Consider the following 16,437-nt stretch of genomic DNA (forward strand, 5'->3'; position numbering starts at 1 on the left):
TCTTTCTTTCTTTCTTTCTTTCTTTCTTTCTTTCTTTCTTTCTTTCTTTTTCTGTCTCTCTCTCTTTCTTTCCTCTTTATTAGTTGTGTTCATATATCACCTCTTCATTGTCTTCCCAAAATCATTTGCAAGCAATATAGCTACAGAGGAAACAGAAAGAAAATAAAAGAAAATAAAAGAGCACAGAAAAGAAACAGGCAGCATAAAACCGTCAATGAGATTCTAATCAGAACGATGTGTGCCTGAGGTTTTTTTTGCAAGCAGTTTTTTTTAAAAAAAAACATATTAATTTCTCCAATTGGTTAAAGTATCATTCCTATCTTTCCAGCCAGTCGTTAGCCAAGCGGGATGGAGACAACATCAGCAATAGGCGGGGGAAGGTTGAAAGTAGCTCGTGATATGAGAGATTGGCCTATACAGTTTCTCAGAAGTATAATTTTTCTGTCTGATAAATATTATTGTTTTGAAGCTGCGCTCCAATGCCACTCTTTTGGACTTCTCATTTCTGGTTTAGGAGCTGTATCTAAATCTTTTCCTTGTGTTATGGGCAATACTCTCATAATTGAAAGGCACAGTTAAATCAGCCTATTTGTTGATTTATTCTTTTAAGATGAGAGGAGATAAATCACTGAATGCAGAGGGAACCATCCTATTTTGAACTGATTAGAATTTTAATTTTAATTAAACCTAATGCCAGCTTTGTTCTTGCTCACTCACTTTTTGGAATGTGATCCCTGGTCTAACTTTCAAAAGCCTGAGGAGTTTGATCTATGCCAGTTATTTGGTTGGGGATAATGGGGCCTGTACTTTTGAGCATCTGGAAGGCATTCGGTTGTGGATCATGAGAAGAGTTTACCATGATATTTTGGGTGGATTGTGAGTTGTCACCCCAACCTTTCTGGGGTTCACTAGATTCAGGAAGGACTATTAAAGTGGACAGAGAAATGGACAAAGTTAGTATTAGGTACTCCTCGACTTATGACTGTGACTCTATAGCACATAGAGATAATCCTTGACTTACAACCACAATGGAGCCCAAAATTTCTGTTGCTAAGCAAGACAGTTGGTAAGTGAGTTTTTTTTTCATTTTATGACCTTTCTTGCCACAATTGTTAAGTGAATCTCTGCTGTTGTTAAATTAGTAACATGGTTGTTAAATGAATCTGGCTTCTCACATTGACTTTGCTTGTCAGAAGGTCGCAAAAGGGGATCACATGACCCCGGGAGACTGCAACCGTCATAAATATGAGTCAGTTGCCAAGCGTCTGAATTTTGAGCATGTGAGCAAGAAGACGCTGCAACGGTCGCGAGCGTGAAAACCGGTCATAAGACACTTTTTTCAGTGCCGTTGTGACTTTGAACGGTCACTAAACAAATGTCAAGGACAACCTGTATTAAGATAGGCCTGCATACTCACTCAGGTAATCCTCGATTTATGTCCATCATTTATCCTTTAAATGAATGCAGTGCTTTTTAAGCATTGTTCACCGGAGGTACTTTTAGTAGAATGCGCTTATGTGACTATGGGATGCTGCAAATTGGCTGTAAATATGGGCTGGTTGCTGAGCACCCAAAATGCAGTCACATGACCGGGGGGGCGGGGTCAGCCCTCAACATTTCAAATCCAGTCATAAGTACCTTTTTTCCGGGGGGGGGAGGTGTCCATTATTGTTTCAAATGGTCACTCTCCCATCCCATTAAGATAGTGGGTCACAGTACCTTTTGAGGTATTTGAAGACCAACTCATTGCCCATTAGAGCCATGTTTTCACCTGATCGAAGTTATCACCATTTTGAAACTGGGCTATGCTTAAGCAGAACTTCCTGTCTTGCCCGCTGGAGCATCTGATTGGCTACTCTTGTAGGTAGTCCTCGACTTAACGACCACAACTGAGCCCCAAATTTATATTTCTTAAGTGAGATCTTTGCTAAGTCAGCTTTGTCCCATTTTACAACCTTTCCAGCCACAGTTGTTAAGTGAATCACTGCAGTTGTTAAATTAGTAATACGGTTGTTAAGTGAACTTGGCTTCCCCCTTGACTTTGCTTGTCGGAGGGTTGCAAAAGCTGTTCACATGACCCCCAGGACAAGACAACCGTCATAAATATGAACCAGTTGCCAAGCATCCGAATTTTGATCATGTGACCCTGGGGATGCTGCAGTGGTCTTAAATGGGAAAAACAGACCCAAGTCACTTTTTTCAGTGCCGTTGTAACTTTGAACAGTCACTAAACCAACCGTTGTAAGTCGAGGGTTACCATGTAATTTCCTCCTAGCAGTCCCATTGCCCCAGCTTTTCCAGCCAGAAGCCCGATGTGTGTTTGTTTTGCCGACTGTCAGTTTCCCTTAATTGAATTGGTGGAGGAGGGGAGCCTGTTTCTTCGCATGACTTTGATCCGAGAAGATTTGCCCAAATGCCTGCCAGAATGAATTAAGTCAAGAGCGGGAAGCAAAAAAACAGAGCACACTTCTGATTGGGTGAGGAAATTAAGAGGCCTGTTAGCATGAGGGAGAATCACAGAGAATATCCGTTGGCGGTGAATGGCTTCGGTAGGCCTTCCGACTGACAGCTGATCTCTCAGCTGCGGTCTATGCAGTGGGGAGATGGTGGCTGCGGCTTCAAGCATTTGGCACTGAGCCTCAGACGTCCTTCCATCTGTCGAGCTGACCCAGAGCCGCTTCGTTGAGCAGCTGCCCCACGATCCGTGACTGATGGCTGGCCACCACTCGTCCCATGCACAGGAGACCTCATGTATGCCTGGCCAAATGATTCAAACGCAGCTGTGGCCATGAATTTCATGGGCTTTTGCTCCAGAAGTACCTGACCAACTTGGATTTGGCCCGTTTCTTCCATGTTTCCTGGTGCAGGGGACAAGGCTGTGCGTGAAACCGCCTTTGCAGGTAGTCCTTGACGTACGACAGGCTGCTTAGCGACCGTTTGAAATGATGACAGACTGCCCCTGGGAGTGTTTGTGATCCAGATTCGAAGTTCGAAGTTCTGACAGCTGGATCCCTCTCCCAATCACATGAGGGCACTTTGCAACCAGGCCGCATTTATGGCCATTTGCTGTGTCCCACAGTTATATGGACTGGGTTTTATAAAGGTTTTGCTGAAAACAGGAATTTTTTGTCGTGTTCAATGACCATGATGGTCGTTTTATGATTTCTACAAAAAAAGATTGTAAAATTGGCTCAGTTACCTGGGTGACCTGATTTAAGACAATCACAAGTTACGACCATGAAGGGCAGCTTTCGTTATGGTCGTAACTCGAGGACTATCTGTATTGGATCAGATCAGCTTCCTAGACTCAGTGGTGCCTACGTTAGGGCCACAGAAGCCAATTGCAGTTGATTCAGGACAAACTGTGATCTGGCAGAAGTCTTCAGCACCCTTTGTTGCAAAATACTGGCTAGCAAAAACAGGTGGTAACTGGCAGGGTTGTAATTAGGTTGCCTTGAGGTTGCTGCATCATAAATTGTGCATGGTGACTTGGTAGAAACAGCTCTACAAGCTCTGTGGCTGGAGATCCTTTATTATTTAGAACCTACATGAAGTCCCAAAGATGCTTTTCAAAAAAGCATCTGGACTGTCTTGGTTTTTCTTTGAAAAAGAATAGAATAGAGCTGGAAGGGACCTTGGAGGTCTTCTAGTCCAGCCCCCTGCTCAAGCAGGAGAACCTATACCATTTCAGACAAGTGACTGTCTAGTCTCTTCTTAAAAATCTCAGTGATGGAGTGTCCATGATTTCTGAAGGCAAAGCTGTTCCACTGGTTAATTCTCCTCACTGTTAGGAAATTTCTCCTTAATTCCAGGTTGCTTCTCTCTTTGATCAGTTTCCAACCATTGTTTCTTGTCTTGCCCTCTGGTGCTTTGGAGAATAATTTGACTCCCTCCTCTTTGTGACAGCCCCTCAAATACTGGAATACTACTATCATGTCACTCCTATTTCTTCTTTTCTTTCTTCTTCTTCTTCTTGTGCCATATCCGTTATTGGACGTTGGCGATCATGTTGACGATCATGTTTTTATCAGCAGCCGCACGAAAAAGTGCTGCTGAGTTTTGTCCAAACCAGTCCCTCCCAGTCCCTATCCTATCCTTTTCTTTAGGCTAGCCAAACCCAAGTCCCTAATTCAGTGAATTATAAGATGGAGGAAATAATATAGCACAATCAAACTTGCAAGATTCTATTATCATAGCCTGTCTCAATTAAAGTATTTTTAGTTTTCCTGTAGAGTTAATTTCTTGATTTGGTCTACCTAATGGAGTTGACAGACAGACACTCAAGATGCCAGGATGTGTCTATACTTAACAATGATCAGAATTATGCAAGCAATTGTTTGCCCTGGAATCCAGAATTTGGTTTTCAAAGAAGCACAGTAGAAAGAGTATCAACACCTTGATGTTGGAGAAGACTTCTGAGAAAACAAAACAAATGGATCATCAAACTAAACAAGCCACAGTTCTCACTAGAAGCACAAATGACCAAGCTCAAATTATCAAATTATAAATGATCAAGCTCAAATTATCCCACTTAGAATACTTTATGAAGGCCTAGCTCTCTAGAGAAGTCTCTAATGATGGGAATGGTGGAGGGAAAGAGAAGAGGATGACCAGTATCAAGTAGGGGTGGGGATACCATTGGAAGACTTGAAGGACCAGGTTACTATTATGTAAAAGTAGAAAGTTGAGGTTCAATGTTACCTCCTAGTCTAGGGGTAGGCAACCTTGACTCTTTCATGACTCGTGGACTTCAACTCCCAGAATTCCTGAGCCAGCCATGCTGAGGGGAAAGGGAGAGGTTTCCAAGCTGAGCCATGCTGGCTCAGGAATTCTGGGAGTTGAAGTCCACGAGTCATAAAAGAGCCAAGATTGCCTACCCCTGTCCTAGTCTATGCACCAAAGAGAGTCGCAAGTCAATGCGTTTTCTTTCTTTTTCCCTTCTTCTCTACACTTTTCTACACTTTTCCCTCTCCTATTTTTCCTATTATTCGCTCTTGTATTTTTGTATTTTATATTACAAATTAATAAAAAGGATTGACATGGAAAAGAAAGTCCAGTTGCCTTTTGGAAAAAAACAACAACCCACCTTTGGAACAACCATTACGTAGATAGTTGAGAATCTCCATAGACACTCAATATATAGGTACAGTAGAGAAACTCTAGGACTCAGGGGTAGTCAACCTTGGCTCTTTTATGACTCGTGGACTTCAACTCCCAGTTTTATTCTGGGAATTGAAGTCCACGAGTCATAAAAGAGCCAAGGTTGACTACCCCTTCTCTAGGTGATGGGGCTGATTCATCTCACTAGGTTTCCTCAACTGGTTATTGAGGAAAAAAGTAAGATGATTGTGCCTGGAAATTCCACTTACCTTGTTTCCCCGAAAATAAGACCATGTCTTATATTAATTTTTGCTCCAAAAGACGCATTAGGGCTTATTGTCCAGTTAGGTCTTATTTTCAGGGAAATACGGTACTAAATGCATCCATCTGGGTGACGATTTTAACCAGGGCTTATTTTTGAGGTGGAACTTATATTACGAGCATCCTGAAAAATCATGCTAGGGCTTATTTTCCAGTTGGGTCTTATTTTCAAACACGGTCAGGGTGTTTGGGCAGGATGAAAAATGAGGGGATCCACTCAGCTGAGATCCACTCAAGATTTTGGTTTCCTATCAGGAGAGATGAAAAAGGCTGGCTTGGTCCAAATCCAACATCTCAAGATGCCTCCTAGAATCTCCTGAAATGACCGTTATTGGAGGTTGCAGCTTTCAGGAAGGAAACAGTCCCTGTGTTAGTTTTATTAAATGAAATGTATCAGATATTGTGTCAGGTCAACAAGAACAACAACAAAAAGAACAAATTAAGAAGTTTGATTTAGAATAAGTCCATGGCTTCTTAGAATCTGTATTTTTGAGGTCCTCAAACCTGTACAAGCACCTTCATTTTTGTAAAATCATCTGGCAGAAACAGAACCAAATAGTTCATAGTTAAAGGGGGAGGGGAATCTAAACAACAACAACAACAACATCCCTAGCAACCTTCTCTTTTTTTTCTCTAGGAGAATCTGATGGGAAAGGAGTCACTCGATCCAGGAGCACAAACAGCTTCTTGTCCCAAAGTGGGAGGTGCAGGATGATTCCAAAGGAACCGCGTAGACATACTATTTCCGGTGATGTGGAATATGAAATGGTAAGGGGATCCAGAGAATGATTCCATAGAGCTAACTAAAAGATTAGTCTCCTTTCCTTCCCTTCCTTCACTTTGCTTCACCATTCCTCTCCCCTCTCCCCGTTCCCCATTCCACTTTCCCCCTTCCATTTATTCAAATCTTAAGAAATCCACATCAGTTTCATGCACGGCAAAACAAAATCATACACACTCACACACCCCTGCTCTGCTCTCTAAAAGGTTTCTGAGTTAATACAGGTAGTCCTCGACTTAACAACAATTAACTCATGCTTATAACTGCAGTGTGAAAAAAGTTGCATATGTAATAATTCTCTGCAGTGATTCTTAGCAATGCAAACTAAGCCCTTTCTTAATACAAACATTCCAGGATTAACCTCTGCTATCAAAACCAGATTCTTTCGGTATGTGATTAAACTCTAGAGAATAAAATTGAGAAACAGGCTAATGTTTGTAGCTGATCTAACATTCCACCATTGCAAGGCAACAACAGAATCTTCAGGAATGGTTGATCTTGTTTCTTGCTTAAGCTGTTTTAATGCTTTTCCAGTTTTTTTAACCACGTAAGCATGTAATCCCAAGGGGGTCTAGGACAACTTGCCACAGGATAATCTGCCTCCAGAAGCGGTGAATGCTCCAACACTGGAAGTTTTTAAGAAAAGACTGGACAGCCATTTGTCCAAAATGGTATAGGGTTTCCTGCCTGAGCAGGGGGTTGGACTAGATGACCTCCAAGGTCCTTTCCAACTTTATTATTATTATTATTATTATTATTATTATTATTATTATTATTATTATTATTATTATTATTATTATTATTATTATTATTATTATTATTATTATTATTATTATTATTATTTGGTGACCGTACGAAGTTGCAAAACGGCACTGAAAAAAGTGACTTAGGGGCAGTTTTCACACTTACGACGGTTCTAGCATCCTCATGGTCATAAGATCCAAATTCAGACGCTTTGGCAATTGACTCATATTTATGACGGTTGCAGTGTCCTGGGATCACGTGATCCCCGTCTGTGGTCTTCTGACAAGCAAAGTCAGTGGGGAAACCAGATTCTCTTAACAACAATTTGACTAATTTAATAACTACACTGATTCATTTATCAACGGCGGTAAAATGAGGCAAACTCCCCATTTTTTAATAAATGTTTCATTTAGCAACATAAATTTGGGGCTCAAGGAGGACGACCTTAACTTAAACGAGCTACAAGGACAAGGAAAGGAAAGAATTATGCAACCTGGCTAATTTTAAATGCACTTTTCTCACGTTTTCTTGTACGGCCTCTTTGGCCTAACTTTTTCCATCCTGTTCCTGCGAGCCATTTTCCCCTATCCCACTTGGGTCTGGAAAAATTACGGGATGAAAAAACAATGAACAAATCCTACCATCAGAGCTTGCTGATTCAGTATCAGAAGTCTGGTGGCAAAGTTTTTAGACAGTCAAAGAAGTTAATCCTCACCCTGCTGCTCACCTCTTCCATTTCCGAGCTCACGTGGGCAGCTGAAAAGACTGGGCTTAGGAGTCCTATTATCCAGCGCAACTGAAGCTCAAAATCTAAGCCGGCATGCTTTGAGAACTGCTGAGTCCAGCGGAGTAGGGCAAACCCGAATTTTCCAGACACCGAGTATATACCCTCCACCGGGGCAGGGGAAGGGTCATAGGGAGGGGAAAAAAAACACAGAATAAAGCAGAGGGCTATGGAGAGAAAAAAAAGAAAGAACAGGCAACACAAAGCGATGGAGAAGAAGACCACAGATGGGGGAGCAAGTGGGAAAAACAGAGCAGAGGGCCGAAAGCTAGAGAGAAAGCCATCAAGAGACGGGCGTGAAGGTGTGGCTACAGATGAAGAGGCAGCAGGAGTTGGGGCCGGGGAGCTACTAAAGAAGGAAAGGGATAGACAGATGGAAGGGGAAAGGGGGTAGAAGGGAGAGAGTTGAGGGGAGGCTGGGAGGGGGATGTTTCAGAAGTGGACAGGAAGGAGGGCTAGCAGGATTTAAGAAGGAGAAGGGAGATGGTAGAGCGGTCCAAAGAGATCTGATGGGTGGGTTGCAGGAGAAACAAAAATGGATTTGCAGGAGTAGCTGTCCATGTGGGTTTTACACCCATAAATAGTGTATTGTTGCAGCTTGGTTGTCTGGAAGCCTAAGCAGATCAGAGAAGTGTCTTATAGAATCCTAGAATTGGGAGGGACCTCAGAAATTGTTTAGCTCCAAAGCTCCAGCTCGGCAGAGGATCTAGTAAGAGTGTCCATGAGAAGTGACCTACCAGCCTGTTGAAAGACCTTCAGCAAAGGGAAGCTCACCGCTTCATAGGTCAACCTGTTGCTTTGGCTGAGGGCTGGCCCTGTCAGGAAGTTCCTTCCGAGGTCTAGCTTGAAGTCCACATTTGGTGAGGGAGAGCAAAGCAGGGTCCCCAGGGCTTCTGCTGCCTGCCACCGCAGGGCCACCATGGCAGTTCAAGGAGGCTACACCATCCTCATCATCCCACTGGGAACGGCCCTCAGCAATCTGCACGCTTTGAGATTCTTTCTCTGGGTAAGTCTTTGTGAGGACCAGGGATCCATGCATGCAACTTCCCGCCACCAGCCTGCATGCACCTTAAACAGTATTTATTTGCTCTGAAGTTCTGCAATGAAAGGGGCACTGCATATAAAATCCTGCAAAAGAGGGAATTGCTTTTGCCCCATAGAAGTCCTTAGGTGCTGGAAGCATCTTAATTTATATTGTGCTTATGCTTAAGAAATACCAAGGTCTTATTTGGAAGCTTCATCAAGAGTTATATTTCCCCAGTCTTCTGGACTCTCTCTCTCTCTCTCTCTCTCTCTCTCTCTCTCTCTCTCTCTCTCTCTCTCTCTCTCTCTCTCTCTCTCTCTCCCTCTCCCTCTCCCTCTCCCTCTCCCTCTCTCCATGCCGATGTATGTTTAATTATTATTTCAATACTGCTTTCATTGCCAGCAATTGTTTAGTTTCATATTTATAATACTCTGCTATCTATTGTAACTGGGTGTGGATGTTGATGCCATGGCAAGCCACCCTAAAAACTGATTTTGATAGAACTCCACGTGCAGTTTTTACCATGCTGTAGAATTTTATTTTAAAATAAAAATACCAGAGGTTCAAATGAGCAGTTCAACCAACTGCGCTTCTTCCAAAGAGCCAAAATGCTGCGAATCTGCTTCTGGGTATGAACAAGAGAAACAAGCTTTTTGTTGTAATTGGTAGAAGTTATGAGATTGAGTCTCTTCTATAACAGATGGAAGCTTATCAAAGACAGATCTGACCTAGAATTAAGGAGAAATTTCCTGCCAGTGAGGACAATTTATCAGTGAAATGGCTTGCCTCCAGTTGTTGTGGGTGCTCCAACTCTGGAGGTTTTCAAGAAGAGATTGAACGGCATTGGTATAGCATTGGTATAGGATCTCCTGCTTGAGTTGGTGGGTGGACTAGAAGACTTCCAAGGACATTTCCAAGCCTGTTTATTCAGACAGAGGGCTGAGCATTAATTCTTCTGAATGCAAACCCTTCTGCTCCTAAATTATGGATCTTGGGGAGGGATGACTTAATACTGTAGATCTCTTTTCAGGGTATCTCATGTCTAGTTAAAAGTTCTCCGGTCATTGTAAAGAAATTTTCCTGGGAGTCAAAGAAGCAGCAAGCTGCACTAATTACAGTTTCTCTTTCTTTTCCTTCCTTCCTTCCTTCCTTCCTTCCTTCCTTCCTTCCTTCCTTCCTTCCTTCCTTCCTTCCTTCCTTCCTTCCTTCCTTCCTCTTTCTTTCTTTCTTTCTTTCTTTCTTTCTCCCTCCCTTCCTTTCTCTTTCTTTTCCTTCCTTCCTCCCTCCTTCCTTCCCCCCTTCCTTCTTCCTCTCTCTCTCCCTCCCTCCTTTTCACTCTTTCCCTTCCTTCCTTCCTTCCTTCCTTCTTTCCTTTCTTCCTTCTTTCCTTTCTTTCTTTCTTTCTCCCTCCCTCCCTCACTCTCTTTTCCTTCCTTCCTCCCTCCCTCCTTCCCCCCTTCCTTCTTCCTCTCTCTCCCTCCCTCCTTTTCGCTCTTTCCCTTCCTTCCTTCCTTCCTTCCTTCCTTCCTTCCTTCCTTCCTTCCTTCCTTCCTTCTTTCCTTCCTTCCTTCTTTCCTTTCTTTCTTTCTTTCTTTCTTTTTTTCTTTCTTTCTTTCTTTCTTTCTTTCTTTCTTTATCTCTCCCTCCCTCTCTCTTTTCCTTTCTTCCTCCCTCCCTCCTTCCCCCCTTTCTCCCTTCCTTCTTCCTCCCTCTCTCCCTCTCCTTCTCGCTCCTTCCCTTCCTTCCCTTCCTTCCTTCCTCCCTCCCTCCCTCGTTCTCACTCTCTTTCCTTCCCTCCCTCCCTCTGCAGCTCAAGCAGATGCAGCAGCTGGAAAGAGAGCGCGATGCCTTGCTGCAAGGCTTGGAAATGGTTAACCAGGTACGCGACTGGTTACAGTGCCACCTGCTGGAAGCTCAAAAACGCCAGAAGCACATGGGAGCCCAGGCGGTAAGTCAGCCTTTTTATCCATCATTTATGGCCATTTGAGTGTCCTGAAGTCACGAGACTGTGTTTTACCAGGGTTTTGCCAAAACTCAGCACTTACTTCTGCTTTTTCAGCAAAACCGCACCCATATTGAATTATTAGTTCATGTAATGACTGTAGCATTCGCTTAACAGCCGTGATGATTCACTTAATGACTGCCATTAAAAAAGGTCATAAAATCCAGTCAGTCATGCGACTGACCTGTTTTACGATCATCATGACTAATGACCATGATAGGCATGTTCCATGATGATCATAAGTCGAGGACTCCCTACATTTCAAACATATCATTTGACAGAAGTTAAAAATATACCCCTCAAACAAAACAGCCACAATAATATTCAAAATGACTTCATAAGAGCTCCATGTTGTTGTTAGTTGCGAAGTCGTGCCCGACCCATCGCGACCCCATGGACAACGTTCCTCCAGGTCTTCCTGTCCTCTACCATCTTCTGGAGTCCATTTAAGCTCACGCCTACTGCTTCAGGGACTCCATCCAGCCACCTCATTCTCTGTCGTCCCCTTCTTCTATTGCCCTCAATCTTTCCCAGCATTACGCCCTTCTCCAGCGAGTCCTTCCTTCTCATTAGGTGGCCAAAGTATTTGAGTTTCAACTTCAGGATCTGGCCTTCTAAAGAGCAGTCGGGGTTGATCTCATCTAAGACTGACTGGTTTGATCGCCTTGCAGTCCAGGGGACTCGCAGGAGTCTTCTCCAGCACCATAGTTCAAAGGCCTCACTCCTGAATAGTCCTAGGCATGATCCATCACCATTTGTTGTGTTCCTCTATTCCCTTCAAGTTTATTCATTTATTTACTGGCAAATGTCTTTAGTCCTACGTATTTCAATTAAGAATAAATCTAATCAGCTTAGAAAAACAATTATAGTGAAAAAAATGCCTCTAAATACATCTAATGTTACTAAATTGACTTTTTAATAAAATCACAGTTAACAGCAAAGTTGCTAACACTACCTGAATTCTACCTACAGTACATATATTCTTCATCCATATGCATATTCTACATATATAGTATATATCCTCCATATTCAGTCCCGGAAAGCTTGTTTAAATAATTATTTTTTCACTTGCTTTCTAAATTTGCACTGTGTAGGAGTTATTCATTTTGGGGCAATCTATGAATATTGTTGAATAAAATGAATATATGAATGAATAAATGAAATGTTTTAAGACATCTGGACAAGCTTGTGTGGCTAATAAATTCAAATAAATAAAACAGACCAGGTTGGGAAGGGCTGCAGTAACTAAATCACAATTGTGAATTGTGTATTCACAATTCTACTCTATATTTGTAATTTTAAGAAAAGCAGAAAACCATTAATGAAATTTGCCTGAAGCAAACAATTATACTAAATTATGCTGCAGTCCTTTATTGAATACCTAATCTTACAGTCGCTTATTACTCCGTGGAAAGAAAGCAACTGTGCCAAAGTGGAATCAGAAATTAAAACAGGAAGGGAATATGCAATTAAATTATAAGTAAGTATATGTAACTAAGTCTTCAGACTTTCATGGAGAGAGTACAGGTAGTCCTCGAGTTGCAACAGTTCATTTAGTGACCCTTCAAAGTTACGTCACTGAAAAAAGTGACCTATGACCATTTTTCACACTTACGACCGTTGTGACATCCCCTTGATCACGTGATCAAAATTCAGATGCTTGGCCGCTAGTTCATAGTTACGACCGTTGCATACGATCCCCTTTTGACAAGCAAAATCAATGGGGAAGCCAGATTCAGTTAACAACCAGGTTACTAACTTATCCACGGCGGTGATTCACTTAACAACTGTGGCAAGAAAGGGTTGTAAAACGGGACAAAACTCACTTAACAAACGTCTCACTTAACCACAGAAATTTTTGGCTCAATTGTGGCCATAAGTCAAGGACCCACCTGAAGTGGTGGATGTCTTAAATGTAAGAAATTCTCTCTTTTTTTCTTATTTCTTGAACTGGAACATTTGGGATAGGACAGTGGTGGCGAACCTATGGCACGCGTGCCAGAGGCGGCACTCAGAGAACCTCTCTGTGGGCACACATGCCGTTGCCCCAGCCTTGCTTCCCCCGTGACCCCCTCCTCACCAGCAGCCCCCCTGGAGGAGAGTTGCCCCCGAGTGTGGCCCACACAGAGCAGTGCAGCCAAAGACATGGCAGCCAGGCAGCGTAGATAAGACTCTGCCCTCACGCCCCATCGTGCACAGTTGATGCTGCGGGGCGGGGGCAGAGGGCATGGCCGCCATGGCGCTGCTCGGCTGCCTAGATCAGCAGTTCTCAACCTATGGGTTGCGACCCCATTTGGGGTCAATCGACCATTTCACGGGGGTTGCCAAGCAAGGCTGTCCGCCATTTTTTTCCCCTTTTCCGGCGGGCCAGCTGGTGGTCGGCCTGTTCCGTCTCTGCCGCTTGACAGCTACGCCTCGGCCGGCGCAGGGGGCGGAACCATGCATGCGCGGCGCTCCCGGGCAGGGAAAGTCCTCGACTTACGACCAGTTGGGTAGTCCTTGACTTACGACCGGTTTAGTCCTCGACTTACGACCAGTTTAGTCCTCGACTTACGACCGGTTGGGGGTCGCGGCATTAAAAAGGTTGAGAACCACTGGCCTAGATGATCTGCGGCGGGCCCTGGAGGTGGTGAGTGGCCCTGCGGGCAGGTGGGGTGGGGATGGAGCAGGGGTGGGGTAGAGGGTGGAGCGGGGGCAGGGGCAGTTTTTGGGCACTCGGTCTCTAAAAGGTTCACCATCACTGGGATAGACGTTGGATTTTCAGCTTTGAGATTTGTTGTCTTGTTTTGCACCACTGCAGAATGACAGCCGAGATTCTTACTCTAAGCAGAGCTGCCTGCTGCTGGCCAAGATCCAGGAAATCAACCTGTGCTTGAAAAGTTTACTCACTTCTTCTGGAAAGGTCAGTAGGACTGAAAGGGTGGGATCACAGAATACAGAGAGTCCTCAACTTACGGTCATTTTGTTTACTGACCGTTCAAAGTTCAAACGGCAGTGAAAAAAGTGACTTATGACTGTTTTTCCTTACTTACAACCATAGCAGCATCCCCTGGGTCACGTGATCAACATTCGGATGCTTGGTGACTGGTTCATCTTTAGGACGGTTGCAGAGTCCCGGAGTCATGTGATTACTTTTTGTGACCATCAGATAAGCAAACTCAATGGGGGAACCAGATTCACTTAAGTACTGCAGTGATTCACTTAACAACTGTGGCGAGGAAGGTCGTAAAATGGGGCAAAAGTCATTTAACAAATGTCTCACTTAGCAACATAAATTTGGGGCTCAATTGCAGTCGTAAGTTGAGAACTACCTGTAACAGATTTGGCAGGACCTTTGAGGTCTTCTAGTCCAACCCCCTGCTCAGACAGGAAACCCTATACCCATTTCAAACAAATGGCTGTCCAGTCTCTTCTTAAAAACCTCCAGTGTTGGAGCATTCACCGCTTCTGGAGGCAGGTTGTTCCACTGGTTAATTGTTCTAACTGTCAGGAAGTTTCTCCTCAGTTCTAGGTTGCTTCTCTCTTTGGTTAGTTTCCATCTGTTGCTTCTTGTCCTGCCTTCAGGCGCTTTGGAGAATAGCTTGACTCCCTCTTCTTTGTGGCACCCCCTGAGATATTGATAGACTAATATTATGTCACACCGAGTCCTTTTCTTTCTTAGACTAATTTACACAACCATTCATCATAGGGTTCAGAATTGTGGTATTCAAGACAGACCTACAGTATATGCCGGGTAACTGATACAAATAGACCTCACTTACCAGCCACCTTGTGTAGTGACCATTTGAAGTAATGACGGCGCCGAATAAGTAACTTTATGACTGGTCCTCACATTTATGACTCAGGCAACGTTCCCAGCTGCCCATCTTTCAGCCATCTCTGGATGGCTCCCAGTGACTCTTTAATTGTACCATGTTCTTAGAACTTTTTGCAAGCTTTTTGTATGAATAGAGTTTATTTGTGGTAAGAATTTGGCCAGCAAAACAACTAGATAAAAGTGTGGTGGTGAGTCACACTTAAAACTGTGATTTACCCCCCCCCCTTTCTTTGCAGCCCGAAGTGCCACTCAAAAGTTGGAGGGTTCCCTTTTCCTCTCCAGAAAATCCATTTCACCAGCAAGCCATCATTGTGCTCAAGGAACAGAACCACCTGTTGACCAAGGTAACTATAAAAGCCTGGCTGATCTCCTTTGGCTGGAAAAGGGGACAATTGATTTAAATTGCACTTGTAATGTGTCTATACAGAGATTCTCAATCATGCAAATCAAGGTTGTCCCAAAGGTGCTTTTTCCAAAAGGCAAGTGGACTTTCTTGGGCTGTTGGTTGTTTTTTTAAAAAAATATTTTACTTTTCATTCAACAAGCTTCTTCAGTTCAGTTCACTGAAGAAGCTTCTTGCATGAGGAATGAAACATTTTTAAAGAAAAAAAACCAAGGACATCCAGTTGTCTTTTGGATAAAAACACCTTTGGGACTTTATAATGTGCCAGATTGATCTACTAGAAGTAGAATCCAGAGATCCAGACTATCCCGCAAATAAGTGTGCTTGTGGGTTTTAGAACACACACTCACCTTGTAATTCACTTCTTAGTGTTTGAGAATTTAGAATAGTTCTTCTTTGTTAAATGAACAAGGACTTTTTGGCGTGCTGTGAATAAATCTTACAATAGAAGAACTGCTATGGAGCATTTATTATTTATTTTATTTTATATCTTATCTTATCCTATCTTATTTTATTTATTATTTTATTTTATTTTATTTTATTTTATTTTATTTTATTATTTTATTATTTTATTTTATTTTATTTTATTTTATTTTATTTTATTTATTTTTATTTTTTATTTTATTTTATTATTTTATTATTTTATTTTTTATTTTATTATTTTATTTTACTTCATTTTATTTTATATCATCTTATCATCTTATTTATTTTATTATTTTATTTTATTTATTTTATTTTTTATTTTATTTTTATTTTATTTGATTTGATTTGATTATTTTATTTATTTTATTTTATTTTATTTTATTTTTTATTTTATTATTATTTTATTTTTATTTTATTTTTATTATTTGAATTTTTGGTTGTGGCTTATTTCCCCCTAAGAGAAAATAGTACATCTCCACCATCTGGAACAGTCAGGAGAAAACAAATTTTAACCTATTGAGAAATCTTTGATGGACTGTAATACTAAGTAATCTAGCAATAGCAGGTAAAATTTAATATTTCCCTTTGTCATAAGTGTTCCTTGAAAATCGTTTATAGGTTTATTTCAGACAGTCTATTTTTCTCCTGTGGTATGATTTGCTTTTGAAATATTAATTAGACATCTCGGATGAAGTTTGAACCACTCAACGGGCTGTCCTGCATTTTTTATTGGAATCCATGATAGTAACACGGAGGGTGGGTGGGTGCGGTTGAACATGGATGGTTCATGGCTAACAATTAATTTGCTGTAAATTAATGGCTGTAAGTCAAGGACTATCTATTTATTTTATTTATTTATTTATTTGTTTGAATTTTTATCCCGCCCTTCTCCTTACGGACTCAGGGCGGCTGACAGCCTGGTAAAACAGATACAAAGATAAAAATACCCACTTTAAAACCTAATTAAAATGAAATATTTGATGTGGCCTGTGTCAATTTAAAATTATTCTTAAAACCCCACTAAAAATTCCCCTAGGC

At 42.1% G+C, this 16,437-nt stretch overlaps 1 protein-coding gene across 1 annotated transcript in view; it reads left to right on the forward strand.

The window, feature by feature from the left end:
* The window catches only part of LOC114923074 (suppressor APC domain-containing protein 2-like), a 28,029-nt gene that overhangs the window by 7,977 nt on the left and 3,615 nt on the right, over positions 1-16,437 (forward strand). Inside the window, exons 2-5 of the mRNA XM_029285526.1 lie at positions 6,059-6,189; positions 10,565-10,702; positions 13,557-13,658; positions 14,810-14,917. Of these exons, the coding sequence (XP_029141359.1) occupies positions 6,059-6,189; positions 10,565-10,702; positions 13,557-13,658; positions 14,810-14,917 (479 nt within the window). The remainder of the gene's footprint in view (positions 1-6,058; positions 6,190-10,564; positions 10,703-13,556; positions 13,659-14,809; positions 14,918-16,437) is intronic.

The sequence above is a fragment of the Protobothrops mucrosquamatus genome, unplaced genomic scaffold, assembly GCF_001527695.2.
Source record: "Protobothrops mucrosquamatus isolate PMUCROS unplaced genomic scaffold, P.Mucros_1.0 scaffold1812, whole genome shotgun sequence".
Classification (NCBI taxonomy): Eukaryota; Metazoa; Chordata; class Lepidosauria; order Squamata; family Viperidae; genus Protobothrops; species Protobothrops mucrosquamatus.